The sequence below is a fragment of the Tachyglossus aculeatus genome, chromosome 11 (genome assembly GCF_015852505.1).
Source record: "Tachyglossus aculeatus isolate mTacAcu1 chromosome 11, mTacAcu1.pri, whole genome shotgun sequence".
Lineage (NCBI taxonomy): Eukaryota > Metazoa > Chordata > Mammalia > Monotremata > Tachyglossidae > Tachyglossus > Tachyglossus aculeatus.
Genome location: NC_052076.1, coordinates 39,856,942 through 39,874,048, shown reverse-complemented (window position 1 = coordinate 39,874,048; position 17,107 = coordinate 39,856,942). Strand labels below are relative to the sequence as shown.

Here is a 17,107-nt window from a genome sequence, read left to right as displayed (position 1 = left end):
TAGCTTGCCAATTCCTTTCAGTATTATTTACCATATAAATTTTTACAGCAATGAATAGGAGAAATAGGATGATTTATTATTCTTTGCATTTTGTTTCGAGTACATTCACCACTTTTCAAAAGTAATTCATAGGTGGGTCATTTTACCTCTTCCCACTGATGAGAATAAATGCCCTTTTAGACTATTTTGTTAATACTCATGGCCTGGATTTTTACTTTTAATAATAATGATGATGGCATTTATTAAGCACTTACTATGTGCAAAGCACTGTTCTAAGTGCTGGGGAGGTTACAAGGTGATCAGGTTTTCCCATGGAGGGGCTCATGGTCTTTAATACCCATTATACAGATGAGATAACTGAGGCCCAGAGAAGTTAAGTGACTTGCCCAAAGTCACACAGCTGACAATTGGCAGAGTGGGATTTGAACCCATGACCTCTGACTCCAAAGCCCGTGCTCTTTCCACTAAGCCACGCTGCATTTAGTTGGCATCGTATCTTAACTGATCTTAGAAACTCTCCGTTAGACTTCTCTATAAAATTCCCAGACTAAGCACCCCTCTTCCTCTGCTCCCCCTCCCCTCCTCATCACCCCCTGTATATATGTATATATGTTTATACATACTTATTACTCTGTTTATTTATTTATTTTACTTGTACATATTTATTCTATTTATTTTATTTTGTTAATATGTTTTGTTTTGTTGTCTATCTCCCCCTTCTAGACTGTGAGCCCACTGCTGTGTAGGTACCATCTCTATATGTTGCCAACTTGTACTTCTCAAGCGCTTAGTACAGTGCTCTGCACACAGTAAGCGCTCAATAAATACGATTGAATGAATGAATGAACCCCAATTCGTTCCCTTTGCTCTATCCCCCTCCCAGCCCCACAGCACTTGTGTTTATATATGTACATATTTATAATTATAATTCTGTTTGTTTTTATTAAATGATGTGTATGTATCTATAATTCTATTTATTTTTAATGATGCTACTGATGTCTGTTTACTTGCTTTGGTGTCTTTCTCCCCCTTCTAGGTTGTGAGCCCGTTGTGGGCAGGGATAGTCTTTATCAGTTGCTGAATTGTACTTCCCAAGTGCTTAGTAAAGTGCTCTGCACACAGTAAGCGCTCAATAAATACAATTGGATGAATGAATGAAGTTGACAGTTTATTTCCTATTTCCTAGCAGCAAGATGAAATTATTCATTGAAAAAAAAAGATAACTTATTTCTGTGATTCTCTTATCTACCATTCTGAACTTCCTAAATGTCATCATCTGTAAAATGGGGATTAAGACTGTGAGCTCCCTGTGGGACAACCTGATCACTATGTAACCTCCCCAGCGCTTAGAACAGTGCTGTGCACATAGTAAGTTCTAAATAAATGCCATTATTATTATCATATTTTGCAGACTATATTATGTCATCATATTTAGCTTCAGCGCTTCACAAGCAGAGCAGTATCTTGGAGCTACAGATCTTTTTGGTGTTGGTCTGTTTGTTTTTACTAGAAACATATGGAAGAAATATTTAAAGGGTAATGGACATGGGAATGGTTTAGTGGGGAGGAAGCCCCATATGTATTGAGAATTATTGTTACCAGAGAGTTGCTGTTGACCTTCTAACATAACCAAAGCATGAGAAAAGGCAGGGACTTTGCACAGAGATTCACCCTGGAATTATGTGAAGCAGGTCATTCTGATTTGTTAAGAAAAGATTATTGTTGGTGGCATGTGCCAGATCAGCCCTTTCTTCTCCATCCAAACCGCTACCTTGCTGGTTCAATCTCTCCTCCCATTCCAACTGGATTACTGCATCAGCCTCCTCTCTGATCTCCCATCCTCCTGTCTCTCCCAGCTTCAGTCTATACTTCACTCTGCTGCCTGATTATCTTTGTACAGAAACACTTTGGGCATATCACTCCCCTCCTCAAAAGTCTCCAGTTATTGCCAATCAACGTACGAATCAAGCAAAAACTCTTCACTCTCAGCTTCAAGGCTGAGACATCATCCCACCCCCTCCTACCTCACCTCCATTCTCTCCTTCTCCAGCCCAGCCAGCACCCTCTGCTCCTCTGCCGCTAATCTCCTCCCCATGCCTCCTTCTCACCTGTCCCGCCGTCGACCCCCGGCCCACGTCCTTCCCCTGGCCTGGAATGCCCTCCCTCCACACATCCGCCAAACTAGCTCTCTTTCTCCCTTCAAAGCCCTAACTCTGAACCTCAGAGTTATTCAAATCCAGTCCCTGAGTAAATGTAACAGGCATGTAACAGACTAGCACTCAGTTTCCCAGAAAACTTCAGGGACTTTTAAGTTTTTGCAAACACTGCCATTTTCTGGCATCGCAGATATGTTTTCTAAATTAGATGGCAATTGAACTATTTGCAAAATGAAAAATAATGTATTGGAGGGCATAGCTTTTCAAGACTCATAGCAATAATTTCAAAAAGAAGTGAAAGACCCTTGAGTTGGTGACAACTTTCCAGGAAGCTCTTGGCTGCCTTTTTCACTGAACCTATGATTTTCTGGCAGAAAAAGAGTTGGCGCTAAGCAACCTACTGAACTGTGTCTATAACTGAGAGGATTTGCATTCTTAGATTCTGTGGAAATCTATATTGGGTGTATGCTAATGATAAATTCCCTGACTCACTCAAACAGGTGAGTTAAATGAGCTCCTCTTTTGGGGAAGCAGCATTATATGGAAGCTATTTTAAGGAAGCATTTATTAAATGGAAGACTGGAGTCCCTGATCAGTCTATTTCTCTCACGGTGGCAGGGGGCAGGTAAGTCCTAGTAATGGAAAGAAGATAGCTCTGGGAGTCAAAAGACTGGGTTCTTACCCCAGTTCTGCCACTGGCCTTCTGTGTATCCTTGGGCAAGTCATTAACCTCTCCGTGTCTCAGTTTCCTCAGCTGTAAAATGGGGTTAAGATACTTGCTCTCCCTCTTTGATGGTGAGCTGCACGTGGGATAAGGACCTGCCTCTGAACTGATTATCTTGTCTCTACCCAGCACTTAGTACACTTCTTATTACCTATTAAGCTTTTGTGGGCAGGGAATGTGACTGCTTAATAATAATAATGGTATTTGTTAAGCGCTTACTGTGTGCCAGGAACTGTTATTTTGTACACTCTCAAGCACTTACTACAGTGCTCTGCACACAGTAAGCACTCAATGAATATGATTGAATGAATGAATGAAGCTAGTAAGCACTTAATAAATATCATAGTTATTGAGGGGGTCAAGCCTCAACATCAGATACCACTTTTTTCTACGGCATTTTTCCTTCATAATGGCTCAGATCCTTTATAATCAATCAATCAATCAATCGTATTTATGGAGCTCTTACTGTGTGCAGAGCACCGTACTAAGCACTTGGGAAGTACAAGTTGGCAACATATAGAGATGGTCCGTACCCTACAGTGGGCTCACAGTATTGGGCAATATCCATGGTTTTTCACCTGTGACTACTGAACTCATTCATTCAGTTATATTTATTGAGTGCTTACGGTGTGCAACGCATTGTACAAAGTGCTTGGGAGAATACAATATAACAATAAACAGACACATTCCCTGCCCACAGCTCCAGTCAATCAATCTTAATTATTGAGTGCTTACTGTTAAGATCTTGGGAGAGTGCAATCCAGCAATCAGTCAATCAATTGTATTTATTGAGTGCTTACCGTGTGCTGAGCACTGTAGTGCTTAGGAGAGCACAATAAAATATTGTTGGTGGACACGTTCCCTGCCCCATCGAACTCCAGTAAAATAAACTGGATCTTTGGAATCAGGGCAGCTTAAAATCATGGTGAAAAGTGGAAGTAGAGCTAAATAATATAAGCATCCCAATCGCCCCAGACCATAATCCTGAGTTTTAGGTGGGGAGAAGTTCTGCAATTTTTTTTTTAATTCTCAGTTGCTCCCCATGACACCAATTTAAAACTAGTTTCCCCTGAAGTCAATCAGAGTTTGGGAACTGAAGTGAGACCGTGAGCTCTTTCCACCAGACCAAATTACATTATGTCTATGGTTTTATTAATTTTATGTACTCCATGTTTGTTTATGGCCTTATGGAAAAACTAACAATTTAAGCAGTGTCAGAGCTGAAGACACCAGTGTCGCTGGTCAACATTTACTCCACTATTCTAAGAAACTCCATGGTATCGACCGTCTCTGTCGTGGCTCAGTGGAAAGAGCCCAGGCTTTGGAGTCAGAGGTCAATCAATCAATCAATCAATTGTATTTATTGAGCGCTTACTGTGTGCAGAGCACTGTGCTAAGCGCTTGGGAAGTACAAGTTGGCAACATATAGGGACAGTCCCTACCCAACAGTGGGCTCACAGTCTAAAAGGGGAAGACAGAGAACAAAACCAAACATACTAACAAAATAAAATAAATATAATAGATATATACAAGGTCATGGGTGAGAATCCTGGCTCTGCCAATTGTCAGCTGTGTGACTTTGGGCAAGTCAATTAACTTCTCTGGGCCTCAGTTACCTCATCTGTAAAATGGGGATTAAGACTGTGGGACAACCTGATCACCTTGTACCCCCCTCCCCAGTGCTTAGAACAGTGTTTTGCACGTGGTAAGCACTTAACAAATGTCAGCATTATCAGCACTTAGAACAGTGCTTTGCACATAGTAAGCACTTGATAAATGCCATCATTATTATTATTATTACTCTCCCAAGCACTTAGAACATTGCTCTGCACACAGTAAGCACTCAGGAAATACAATTGCTTGATTGATTGGTCCAAGTTTAAATCTGGTGCAGACTTGATTGGTGGATATGTTATGTGCTTAATCTTTTTTCTGTGGTTGTCAACTGATGGCATATAATTCATCACCATGTTCATTTCTCAGGAAGTAATTGGATGGGATATGACATAGCTGGGACTACGTTTGCGGAAGTTTCCTCAAATGCAACAATCTCCTGAGGCTGAAAGCAGAGGCCCTGAATCGCTGATATGAGTGTGGTGGCAGAGCCAGTCATTCTTCAAAAACTCATTCTCCCTCTGGTAATCTTTTTTTTGTCAAGGCGTTTGATTTCTCATGTTGACTGTTGACATTTGCTGAGAACCTATAGGTTGCTTTTCACCAGAATCTTGTCCTAGGGTGCGCCTGTGATAAACATGGCTAAATTCACCAAATCGTGACTTGTGTCCAAACCGATTTTTGTATACCATCCCAGAGTTTAGTAGTGTCTGGTACATAGTAAGTGCTTAACAAATACCACAATTATTATTATTATGGAAGAATCCCAGCTGAGCAACACATGCCCCAACACCGCTCTCTGAATCATTTGAGCTGCATTTGGTGATGTCCTCAATTTGGGTGGCTAATCACTGCTGGGATAGTGAATAGACAGTGCTTCCATTTTTCATTCTTTCATTTATTCAGTCGTATTTATTGAGCGCTTACTGTGTGCAGAGCATTGTACTAAGCGCTTGGGAAGTACAAGTTGGCAACATATAGAGGCGGTCCCTACCCAACAGCGGGCTCACAGTCTAGAAGTGTTTAGAGTAGCAGCATGGCTCAGTGGAAAAAGCCCAGGCTTGGGAGTTAGAGATCATGGTTTCTAATACCAGCTCTGCCACTTGTCAGCTGTGGGACTTTGGGCAAGTCACTTTACTTCTCTATGCCTCTGTTACCTCATCTGTAAAATGGGATTAAGACTATGAGCCACACATGGGACAGCCTAATCACCTTGTATTCCCCCCCCACCCCCGCCAGCACTTAGAACAGTGATTCGCACATAGTAAGCATTTCACAAATTCCATTATTATTAATATTGTTAGAAAGTTGGGGTGGGGTGGGGTGCGCGGCCCTTCCCACTAGACCAGGCTTCTTCTCCCTCATGTTCTCCCTCTGTCTTAGACCATGGTCACCATTAATGATAGTGGCTGGGTCTGACCTGATTATCTTGTTTCTACTGCAGTACAGAGTTTAGTGGATAGTAACCACTTAAATACGATGATCATTATGATTATCATTATTATTATCATCGTTATTAGTTATTAGCTCACTTAGACAGTGAGCCCAAAGTGGGACTTAGACTATGTCCAACCTGATTACCTTGTACCCATCCCAGGGCGTAGAGTAGTGCTTGACACATAGTAGGAGCTTTACAAGTACTATTACTGTTATTATTATTATCATCATGATTATATTATTGTTATTGCTGGAACCTGAGAGGTTGTGGGGGTCTGTGAAGGGAGAGAGATTACCTGGGTTCTCATTACCACACTTTGGAGGCAGGATTCACCGCTAGTAGCATGATTCATGACCCACAACCTAAATAATTCAGTGCCTTTGGACATTTAAATATCCCACACTAGGCAAGAAAGAGGTCAGTTTTTTACAAAAAAAAAAAAAAAAAGCCTTACATGATTTTTCCTTGGGTTTTCAAATCTTGCCCTCATGTACCTTTGATTTTGGGATTGATGGAAATTTTAGAGGTCCTCCAAGGTAGTAGGATCCAGGTAAAAGGCAATAGCTGGTGTCCACAAGAACATTAATGGCTTTCAATGCCAACATGTTTTAGGCTCCTCTCTCTCTCGACTGTAAGCTCCTTGTGGGCAGAGAATGGGCCTACCAGCCCCGTTATATTTTACTCTCCCAAGAACTCAGTACAGTGCTCTGCACATAGTAAGCACTCAATAAATATCATTGATTAACCGATTGATTACCTGGCCTACAGCACATCAACCTTATTGCGTTGTCCCCCAACAGCTAGGAGCGGGCAGGACAATATGCCCAGGAGTTGGGCAGTGATTTCACTGCTAGAGCTGCATGGAGCTACTTGATTCATTTCTCTGCAGACTTGGCGGATCAGTATTTCATTCATTCATTCATTCAACTGTATTTATTGAGTGCTTTCTGTGTTCAGAGCACTGTACTAAGTGCTTGGGAAGTACAAGTTGGCAACATATAGAGACGGTCCCTACCCAAAAGCGGGCTCACCGTCTAGAAGGGGGAGACATACAACAAAACAAAACATACTAACAAGATAAAATAAATATAATAAATATATACAAGTAAAATAAATCTCCCCCCTACTCCTTCCTACCATCCATCCCCATGCCCTTGTGTGGCTTATGAGGCCTAGGAAAGGTGTACTTCCTCCTTCCCTCCTTTCCTTCTCTTTCCTTCCTTCCCTCCTTGTTTCCCTCCCTCTTTCCATCCTTCCTCCCTTCCTCCATCCCTTCTTCACTCCCTCCCTGCTTTCTTCCCTCCCTCCATCCCTCCTTTCTTCCCTCTCTCCCTCCTTCTTTCCTTTCTTCCCTCCCTTCCTCCCTCCTTTCTTCCTTCCCCACTTTTCTGACAGTGTAAAATGCAAGTGCAGCAGAAAAAAACCCCAACTTTCTGAAGCCTCAAAACAAAAGAAATTACCTTCAGCCAACAGACAAACAAAACTGAGGTTACTTTACACCTGGGATTCAGAGAAAACATCTGTTAAGCCAACTAATGTATCTTTGAAGCCAAACCATAAACTCTGTTTCTAGATGTGGGGAAAAAACCTTAAAAATCTTTAGGTTTCCTGGGAGATTTTAAGATCACCTAAATATCAACAACACAAACTATCCAAAAAATGTCTATGCAGGATGCATAGCAGAGAACCTAGGCAGATCTCACCCATGCAATGTTGGAGCTTTGTAGTAAAAAGAGATAAGACTCCATTTGTGAAATGGGTGCATGTAATCCAGTCAAAAGACCGCCTAGTAATTGGCCTAGAAATACAGAGGAGGAAAACTATTTTAGGGAATTTCATTGTAGCAATAACATGATTAACGCAAACTTTCAGTCCATAAAGTAGTGTATTTGTTTCCTAAAGAAATTATTTTTTTTAAGAGCAAAGACAGTAATGCAAACAATACTTTGAATTTCTAGTCAAAGAAAAAAATTGCCACTGATACTAAAAGAAAACCAACTAATCTAAAAATAAGCAAAAAGAGATAATGGCCATAAATCAAGGCATAGGAGTTATTGTTTTTGAGCAATTCCACCTTCAATAGCACTCCTGAAAAATCAATCTTTTTTATAACTCTTGTCACTGTTAGGGAAGCTTGAAATACAGATCAATCAAACCTTAGCATGGGACTGTACAAGGAGTATTTTTTTTTAATCAAATATCTGGGGACTTATTAAAGGAGGCCAACTCAAGCGATAATTTCTTACTGGTGAAAAAACAAGACAAATATTTCTACTCCATTCACTATTTATAAAAGATTCCCCTGTTTTCAGGACTACCCATAGAACTTGTGAAATTTGTGTACAAACAAAAGAAGCCCATCCTCCTGTTCTCAGTTATAATGGAGTTGAGAGAATAATTCAGCATGGAGAGCCATTCGATATTGAGCCAGATAGGAGGTGGGGTAATAATAATAATAATAATGGCATTTATTATGCACTTATTATGTGCAAAGCACTGTTCTAAGCACTGGGGAGGTTACAAGGTGATGAGGTTGTCCCACGGGGAGCTTACAGTCTTAATCCCCATTTTACAGATGAGGTAACTGAGGCACAGAGAAGTTAAGCGACTTGCCCAAAGTCACACAGCTGACACTTGGCAGAGCCGGATTTTGAACCCATGACCTCGGACTCCAAAGCCCGTAGTAGTGTTTCTGTACTGTGAATATTGGAATCCGTAATTCCACCATGTCAAATGGAAATAGAAGCTTGCAAGGGAAAGGCCAGAAGGGGTGACAGGAAGGAAAAAGGATGCAGTGAAGGGATGGGAAGGAAGAGGGAGAGAAGTGAGTGAGAAAGAACAGGAAGGAAAGGAGAGAAAAGTAAATGGGAAAGAATAGGAAGGTGGTGTCCCAATCAAATGTGGAATGGGGTCTCTCCTGCTGTTTTGTAGTGATAATAGCCACTGGTGGCTACAAAGGTAGAAACCCAGGGGTCTGGGGACAGGAAAATAGAAAGGGAAAGTCTCTTGACACCAGAAATCAGGTTGCCCAGTTGCTGTAAATGAGAGATAATCAGGCGCCAAAGCTACTTTCAGTAGGATGGAAGAAGACGGAATAAATCCATAGATATGTGACTTCAGTGGGTCAGGTCACATGTCCACAGCCATCTCTGGAATGGTCTATCTCTCTGTGAGAAAGTGAAGGTCTTATTAATTGCACATAATGTGTGATAATAGATCAGGCCATATAATTAGTCAAAGATCCTCAGTGCAAAGTGTCAGGGCCTCAAACTAACAGAAATCCCAGTGTCGCTTAACTTTCTGGGTATTTCCTCTGCAATCTAGAGTTCAGGATTTGGCCTATTTATTTAACACTGAATGCAACAGAGCATCTACATTTTTATCCACTGCTGGGTTTTCTATCATACGGGCATGCACACATAAGTGGAACATAATAAATGTTGAAAATAATGCAACAAGAAGTACAGAATCAGGAAGGCACAGGAGCAAGGGAGCATAAAAAGTTTCTGTGACAAAAACTAACTTTTTTTTTCATTACAAGCTCCCAATCCAACTTTCTGCTGCTGGGAAAACCTATTTTGTATCCTTGCTGGTGTTCAGTCTGGCTTCTCAATCTGCGCTTATTTAAAATAATTATTATGCTAAAATAATAACACCACATCAATTACTGTGAACATCAGTACAAGTAAAAATGGTACTTCCTTATTAAAGGCTTTTCTTATAAAACTTATTAGAGTCAGCATTTTGCTTCATGAACATCTGTGGTAACTGTAGTTGTACAAACTGACCAAGATAAAACACCTCTTGAAAAATACATTTTTAGGGCAATTGATTTCTCACTTACATAAGACAGAAACAGCTGTGCTCTATGCCAATTGTATGCAAAGTGATTCATCTTAGTAGTTAACAACTAACAGTATTTATACTATAATAACTTTGATGAGTGAACACAGTTATCATAAGAAACTTAATTTTTGTACCTCTTTCTTGGTGAATTCTGGTGGATGATCATTTTTGTCATCGATGACGATCGTAGCTGTAGCGGTTCCCGTTAGCCCTACATCCAAACCAGCCATATCTTTAGCTTCAATGATCAGCTCATATTTAGGATTTTCCAGAGTCTAAAATACAAAAGCAAAACCAAGACACTTAATTCAGATTGTGACAAGCATAGATTGACATAGATTTTGTTTAGATGGGTATTGGATGTACCCCCAGTAGTTTTATGGCTAAAGAGTTGTGTGATTTTTCAGACAAATGGCTGCCTTTATAGTCTTAATTTCTCCAGTTCTATCTTACTCTGTGTGATGTGAAATTAATCTCAATGAGGAGTTGCCTTTACAGATAATGAGAAAAAATGATAAAGGGCAGCTATGTGGTTTGCAAATGGACGTGATAAATTGTTCTTCAGAGTGACCAGTTGTGTGTCCCAAAGAGTGAGAGTTGGTTGGCAAAGACACTGGAAAGAAAGGATGTTTAATCTCATTCTGGGCAGCGAAGGTGTCTGCCAACTCTGTGCATTGTACCCTTCCAAGTGCTTAGTACAATTCTTCGAGAAGCAGCATGGCGTACTGGAGTCAGAAAGTCATGAGTTCTAATTCTGGCTCCACCACTTGCCTGCTTTGTGACCTTGGGCAACGCGCTTAGTACAGTGCTCTGCATACAGGAAGCACTCAATAAATATAATTGAATGAACTTCATTTCTCTGTGCCTCATTTATCTAATCTGTAAAATGGGGACTCATACTGTGAGCCCCACGTGGGACAGGGACCGTGTCCAATCCAATCTGCTTGTATCCACCCCAGCACATAGTACAGTGCTTAACAAATGCCATAATTATGATTATTATTCTCTGCCTATAAGTTCTCAATAAAGTTCTGCCTAAGTTCTCAATCAATACCACTGATAATGACGTTAACATTTATATCCCTAGACTCATGCTAAAGTCCGAATGACAACAGGCAAGTACAACTATTCCTTTATAACAGATGAAGAAAATGCGGAGCAGTAAGTAGCCGGAGAATTCAGGGACAAAGGGGCTAAATACCCATGGAGCAGGGGTGTTCTTTCATGGATGTTTCCAATGGAGTTTTGCAAGTTTGTCCCAAATCTGTGCCTTCCGAACTACGAGCATCAACCTAATGTTTGTAGTGCTGTAGTGATGTAGAAAAAAAAAAATTACTGTCCTGCAGCCACAAACGTTGAGAGAGCTGCCTCAGAGCCCGTCCAAGGACCTGTGACATCAGCTTGTCCACCTGATTGAAGGATAGTTATTGTGGACTTTTTTCTCCCCAATTTACGTCTCTCAAAGCAACAAGTTCCAATCCACTTGTTAACCAAGTATCTCTTGGTTAACTCAAGAGCCTGCCCAAAGGCCTCAAGCTAATGGAATTTAGCTCTTTTTGGCTAATTTCCACCAAATAAGCACTGTCACTACCGAGTCAGATCAAAGTACTCAACGCAGGATTTTGTCTCTCAGAATGGCAATAACGTTTGAAGCAAATCTTCCTTTCATTTAGTCAAGAATAAGGCAGACAAGTGCTCCACCACTTGTCTGCTGTGGGACCCTGGGCAAGTCACTTCATTCATTCATTCATTCATTCAATTGTATTTATTGAGCGCTTACTGTGTGCAGAACATTGTGCTAAGCACTTGGGAAGTACAAGTTGGCAACATATAGAGACGGTCCCTACCCAACAGTGGGCTCACAGTCTAGAAGGGGGAGGCAGACAACAAAACAAAACATATTAACAAAATAAAATAAATAGAATAAATATGTACAAGTAAAATAGAGTAATAAATATGTACAAACATATATACATATAGACAAGTGCTGTAGGGAGGGGAAGGAGGTAAGGTGGGGGGAGGAGGGGGAGAGGAAGGAGGGGGCTCAGTCTGGGAAGGCCTCCTGGAGGAGGTGAGCTCTCAGGGCTTTGAAGGGAGGAAGAGAACTTCGCTATGCCTCAGTTATCTCACCTGTAAAATGCAGATTAAGATTGTGAGCTCCATAATAATTATAATAATTATGGCATTTGTTAAGCACTTACTATATGCCAAGCACTGTTCTAAGCACTGGGGTGGGTATAAGACAATCATGTTGGAAACAGTCCCTGTCCCACATGGGCCTCACAGTATCAACATTTTACAGATGAGGTAACTAAGGCACAGAGAAGTTAAGTGACTTGCCAAAGGTCACACAGCAGACAAGTGGTGGAGCTGGGATTAGAACTCAGGCCTGCTGACTCCTGAGGCCAGGCTTTTGTCACTAGGCCATGCTGCTTCTCCAGGGGGGAAGCTTGTCTCTAGACTGAGAGCTCATCTCCAGGGAATATGTCTGATATAGCATACTCTCCCAAGTGCTTAGTACATTTCTCTGCACACAGAGTTCAATAAATATGATTTACTGACTGATATGGACTGTAGTCCAATCTGATTAACTTGAATCTTAGAGAAGCAGTGTGGCTCAGTGCAAAGAGACGGATTTAGGAGTCAGAGGTCGTGGGTCCCAATCCCAGTTCTGTCACTTGTCAGCTGTGTGACTCTGGGCAAGTTGCTTAACTTCTCTGTGCCTCAGTTACCTCATCTGGAAAATGGGGATTAAAGACTGTGAGCCCCACGTGGGATAACCTGATTACTTTGCATTTCCCCCAGTGCTTAGAACAGTGCTTGGCACATAGTAAGCACTTAACAAATACCATCATTATTATTATCTACCCCAGCCCTCAGTACAGTGCCTGGCACATATAGGCACTTAACAAGTGCCACTTGAAAAAAAAAAAAGGCAGCTCACATTTGTGCCAATAAGCAGTGTGGCTCAGTGGAAAAAGCCCGGGCTTTGGAGGCAGAGGTCATGGGTTCAAAACCCAGCTCCACCAATTGTCAGCTGTGTGACTTTGGGCCAGTCACTTAACTTCTCTGTGCCTCAGTTACCTCATCTGTAAAATGGGGATGAAGACTGTGAGTCCCCCATGTGGGACAGCCTGATCACTTTGTAACCTCCCCAGCGCTTAGAACAGTACTCTGCACATAGTAAGCGCTTAATAAATGCCATTATTATTATTATTATTATTTTTATGTGTAGCCTGCCAGTTTTTTCCACCTAGACATATGTTTTATTCTAAGCAGATTTATCCTATATGGTAGTCTAAATCATTTCACTCTTACACTGTGTCTCATTAAGATTCACTAGGAATACCATTTAATGCAGGTTCCTTAATGTTTCTGGGCTACTAAAATGAAGGTTAAAAAGAAGATCAATTACTGAAACAAGCATCAGAACTAGAATAGAGGAAGCGCTCAGTGGAAGGCCGTGCCAAGACTTTAAGCTAACTCACTTAATTAGAGGTACAACAGCACATATGGTTGCCCAGAAGCACATGGTGCATTATACTACCCAATGCAGGGGAAATGAGTATCTAGTGAAATAAATATTTTTCCCATTTTGTGCAACTTTGCCAAGTGTTGCAGGGCCATCTGATTGAAGGCCCATATGTGTTGCAATGCTGACTGACAATAGGGATTTGAGAGCCGTGACAAGTCTTACAATAAAGGGAAGCAACCTGGCCTAGTGGAAAGAACATGGGCCTAGGAGTTAAAGGACCTGGGTTCTAATCCCAGCACTTGTCTGCTGTGTGACTTTGGTCCAATCACTAAACTTCTCTGTGCCTCCGTTTCCTCGTCTGTAAAATGGGGATCAAATCTTACTCTCTCTACTTAGACTCTGAGCCTCATATGGGAAAGGAGTGTGTTTAATCTGAATATCTTGCCAGCGCTTAGTACAGTGCTTGACACTTAGTAAGCACTTAAATACAATAATAATAATGTTGGTGGGGGGGATTGAGTGCTTTCATCCCAATTTTCCCCTAATAAGATGGAGAAGAGATTATCCACATAGGCATGCAAAACTCATTCGGGATACCAGCACCTCTTTGGAGCTCTTAGAATTTACTTGTTAAGATAGGGAAAAAGGAAGTTCCCTTACAGAATAAGGACAATAACACTAACATGATTATGTTATTAATAATAATAATAACTATAATGGTATTTGTTAAGCACTTCTTATGTGTCAGGTATTGTGCTGAGCATTGAAGCAGATATAAAATAATCAGATTGGTCACAATCTGAGCTATATTAGTGCTCAGTCTGGGGAGGAGGGATTACAAGTGTTTATGCCCAATTTTACAGATGAGCAACGTGAGGCAAAGAGAAGTTAAATAACTTGCCCAAGATCACACAGCAACCTAGTGGCAGAGTCAGAATTTGAACACAGATCTCCTAACTCCCAGTCCAGAGCGCTTTCCACAAGACCAGACTGCTTCTTTCCATTTTTCCCCGCGTTTGTCTAAATATCATCTAGAAAAGCCCCTGACTCATTCTTACCCAAGTGTTTGTTCACTCCCTTAGTTGTTAGATATAAATTCACTGTTTGAAAGAAAATACTTTTGAGCCCTAAAGTATGTTGAAGCTTGAAAATCTCTCCTGCTAATAGGAGGCTCTGCTTCACCTTGACTACCTTAGGGAAATAGCCAATTTAATGCTATGAACTCAGCAACCCTAATAGAACATCACCCGGCCATGCAGTTAGTCCCCTACTCCTGGCATAAGCACTCAATACAATTGAGTAAATATGACTGAATGAATGTTTTGCTGTTGTAATACATTCAAGCTTCTGTGACCTCCTGCATAAGCCTCTGCAAACACATACTTTTAAAACATTTTCTTGAAAGTAGCAGTTCCTGGAAATGTTTCTTTAGGAAGTGGCTCAGATACTCACTGAGGGGACGCCCAGAGTTACGACCCCCTAATATGGGGCAAAGAGGATAAGCGAGAAAGGGAAAATAGCCTCATCCCTGAGTAAAAAGAAAGCCTGGCAGTTCTAAAACATTTGTATAGGAGATTGATAACTGGACTGGGGTGGGCAGAATTGAATACAATATTTTATTAAGCATTACAGATTTTTTTTAAATTGAAGATTTCACCGGAACAGAACCCAATTATGATACAAAATAGGACTCAATGGGAAAATAGGGAAAAAAAATAGGAAAAAAAAGATTCACAGAAAAATTCAACCTTATCAGCCTTATTATTCATACATTTTTTTTTTAAAGTTAAACATTTTCCTATGTGCACCCAAAGATGCAAACCTATATTTGTGCTTCTTTCTAATTGTACCAGCTTCTCTTGGCATCTACTTTCTTTCTCCACATTTCTGTGATGTAGCGAAGAGAAGAATTATTTCATAACTGTCATGCTAGAGAAGCAGAGGGACTTAAGGGCTAAGTGCTTACTCTGGGCCTTTGAAAGAGCCAAGTTCTGCTATTTCTGAATTGAATATTTCATCCCACTGTTTTCCCTCAACATTTGACCTCTGTTTTTTTTCAAGGGGGTGGTCTTTTGTGAACAGGAAGAACCTTGAGAAACACTTGCTCATTATTAGTTCTGATTAGCTGATCTCAGCTCTCTTTCTATTATGCCTTAATTCAACTGTTTGCCCTATTTTGGTTCCACGGTTGGCAAAATAGGAGAAATTTGTACTAATTAGGAATTGGAAGAAATAAAGTCTTACGGAAAAGATCTGGGTTAATGTTGTTAGTATATCTGCATTCTTTGCTCCTCTGGTGCTAACCTTCTCACTGTGCCTTGATCTCACCTACCTCAGCACCGACCACTGGCCTGGAAAGTCTTTCCTCCTCAAATCCACTAGACAATTACTCTCGCCCCTTCAAAGCCTTACTAAAGGCCCATCTCCTCCAAGAGGCCTTCCTAGACTAAGCCCCACTTTTCCTCATCTCCCAATCCCTTCTGCATCATCCTGACTTGCTTTCTTTGCTCTTCCCCTATCCCAGCCCCACGGCACTTATGCATATCTGTAATTTTATTTATTTGTATTGACATCTGTTTCCTCCCTCCCTACCCACCACCCCCAGCCCTCCCTCCCGCCATCACACACACACTCTGAGCTCGTTGTGGGCCGGGATTGTCACTCTTTACTGTTGCGTTGTACTTTCCCAAGCACTTAGGACAGTGATTATTTAGGACATTTCGGATCATTTAGGACAAACGATTGAATGAATGAACTGTATTAAGGTAGGCCAGGGAGCTGTTTGCTTTCAAATACTGTATTACTGGCCGGGTGAATTGGTAGAGATTAGAAAAATTCTAAGCTACAGCATCTGCAGCAACTTCAAACAATTCAGAAATACAGTCTCACCTTCACTAGCTTTCCTAATGTGCGGAATTACAAGGAATTCTGGAGATAAACCTGAGCACTATCGAGATGAGTTTCCAACAAGGGTTTAGCAAGGTAATCAGCTCTAGACCAGAATTGTGGGATAATTATACACTACCAAGGAAAAAAATTTTAAAAACCTGTTTACCATCTGCTAGATTATGTAAACACTTTTGTAGGGGCCAGCCGCAAAACCAACAACAGAGTGAGCTTGCTATCCTGGAAATTTCTCAACATATCTCTGTGCTGTTATAATAATGCTGCACACTTTTGCTCATTACTGGACTGGAGAGAAAATAAATTGATTCATTCTATTAAATTTGACTTACTGTTGTTGATGGTGATGAAATTTATATTCAGGTGATTTCTATATTCATGTTAATAAGATTCTAGGGACTTGGGATGGAAATGTATTCCTGCGCTTTGTCCACATCTAACTTCACAGATATTGAATTTTGTCACCTAAACACCTCGGCAGCTCTATCTTTTTTCCCTGCTACATTTAAAATATTGATCTTCCATTGAAGCCCTCATTTCCTTTGTGTGTTTGTGATCAGAAGGTCTCTCACTGATGTGGACAGTTTGAATGTTTTGTCTTACAATCAATCCACATCAGTCAATCAATCACATCTATTGAGCACTTACTGTGTGCAGAGCACTGTACTAAGTGCTTGGGAGAGTACAATATAACAGACACATTCCCTGCTCACAAGAATCTTGCAGTCTAGAGGGGGAGACAGACATTAATATAAATAAGTAAATTATGGATATGTATGTAAGTGCTGTGGGGCTGGGTGGGGGGGATGAATAAAGAGACCAAGTCAGGGCAGAAAAGGAAATGAGAGCTTATTCAAATGTTGATGATTATTTAATGTGCCCAGCCAATTTTGCTCTTTCTCCAAATATCTGACCAACTACTCTTTCCCAGTTCAACAGTCAGTCGTATT

The 17,107-nt window shown here is 40.9% G+C and overlaps 1 protein-coding gene across 2 annotated transcripts in view; it reads right to left on the bottom strand.

Moving 5' to 3' along the window:
* CDH13 (cadherin 13) overlaps nucleotides 1-17,107 on the bottom strand; it is a 991,500-nt gene that overhangs the window by 179,934 nt on the left and 794,459 nt on the right. For both annotated transcript variants that reach the window (XM_038754876.1, XM_038754877.1), the window contains exon 8: nucleotides 9,913-10,053. In XM_038754876.1, coding sequence (XP_038610804.1) covers nucleotides 9,913-10,053 — 141 coding nt within the window. The remainder of the gene's footprint in view (nucleotides 1-9,912; nucleotides 10,054-17,107) is intronic.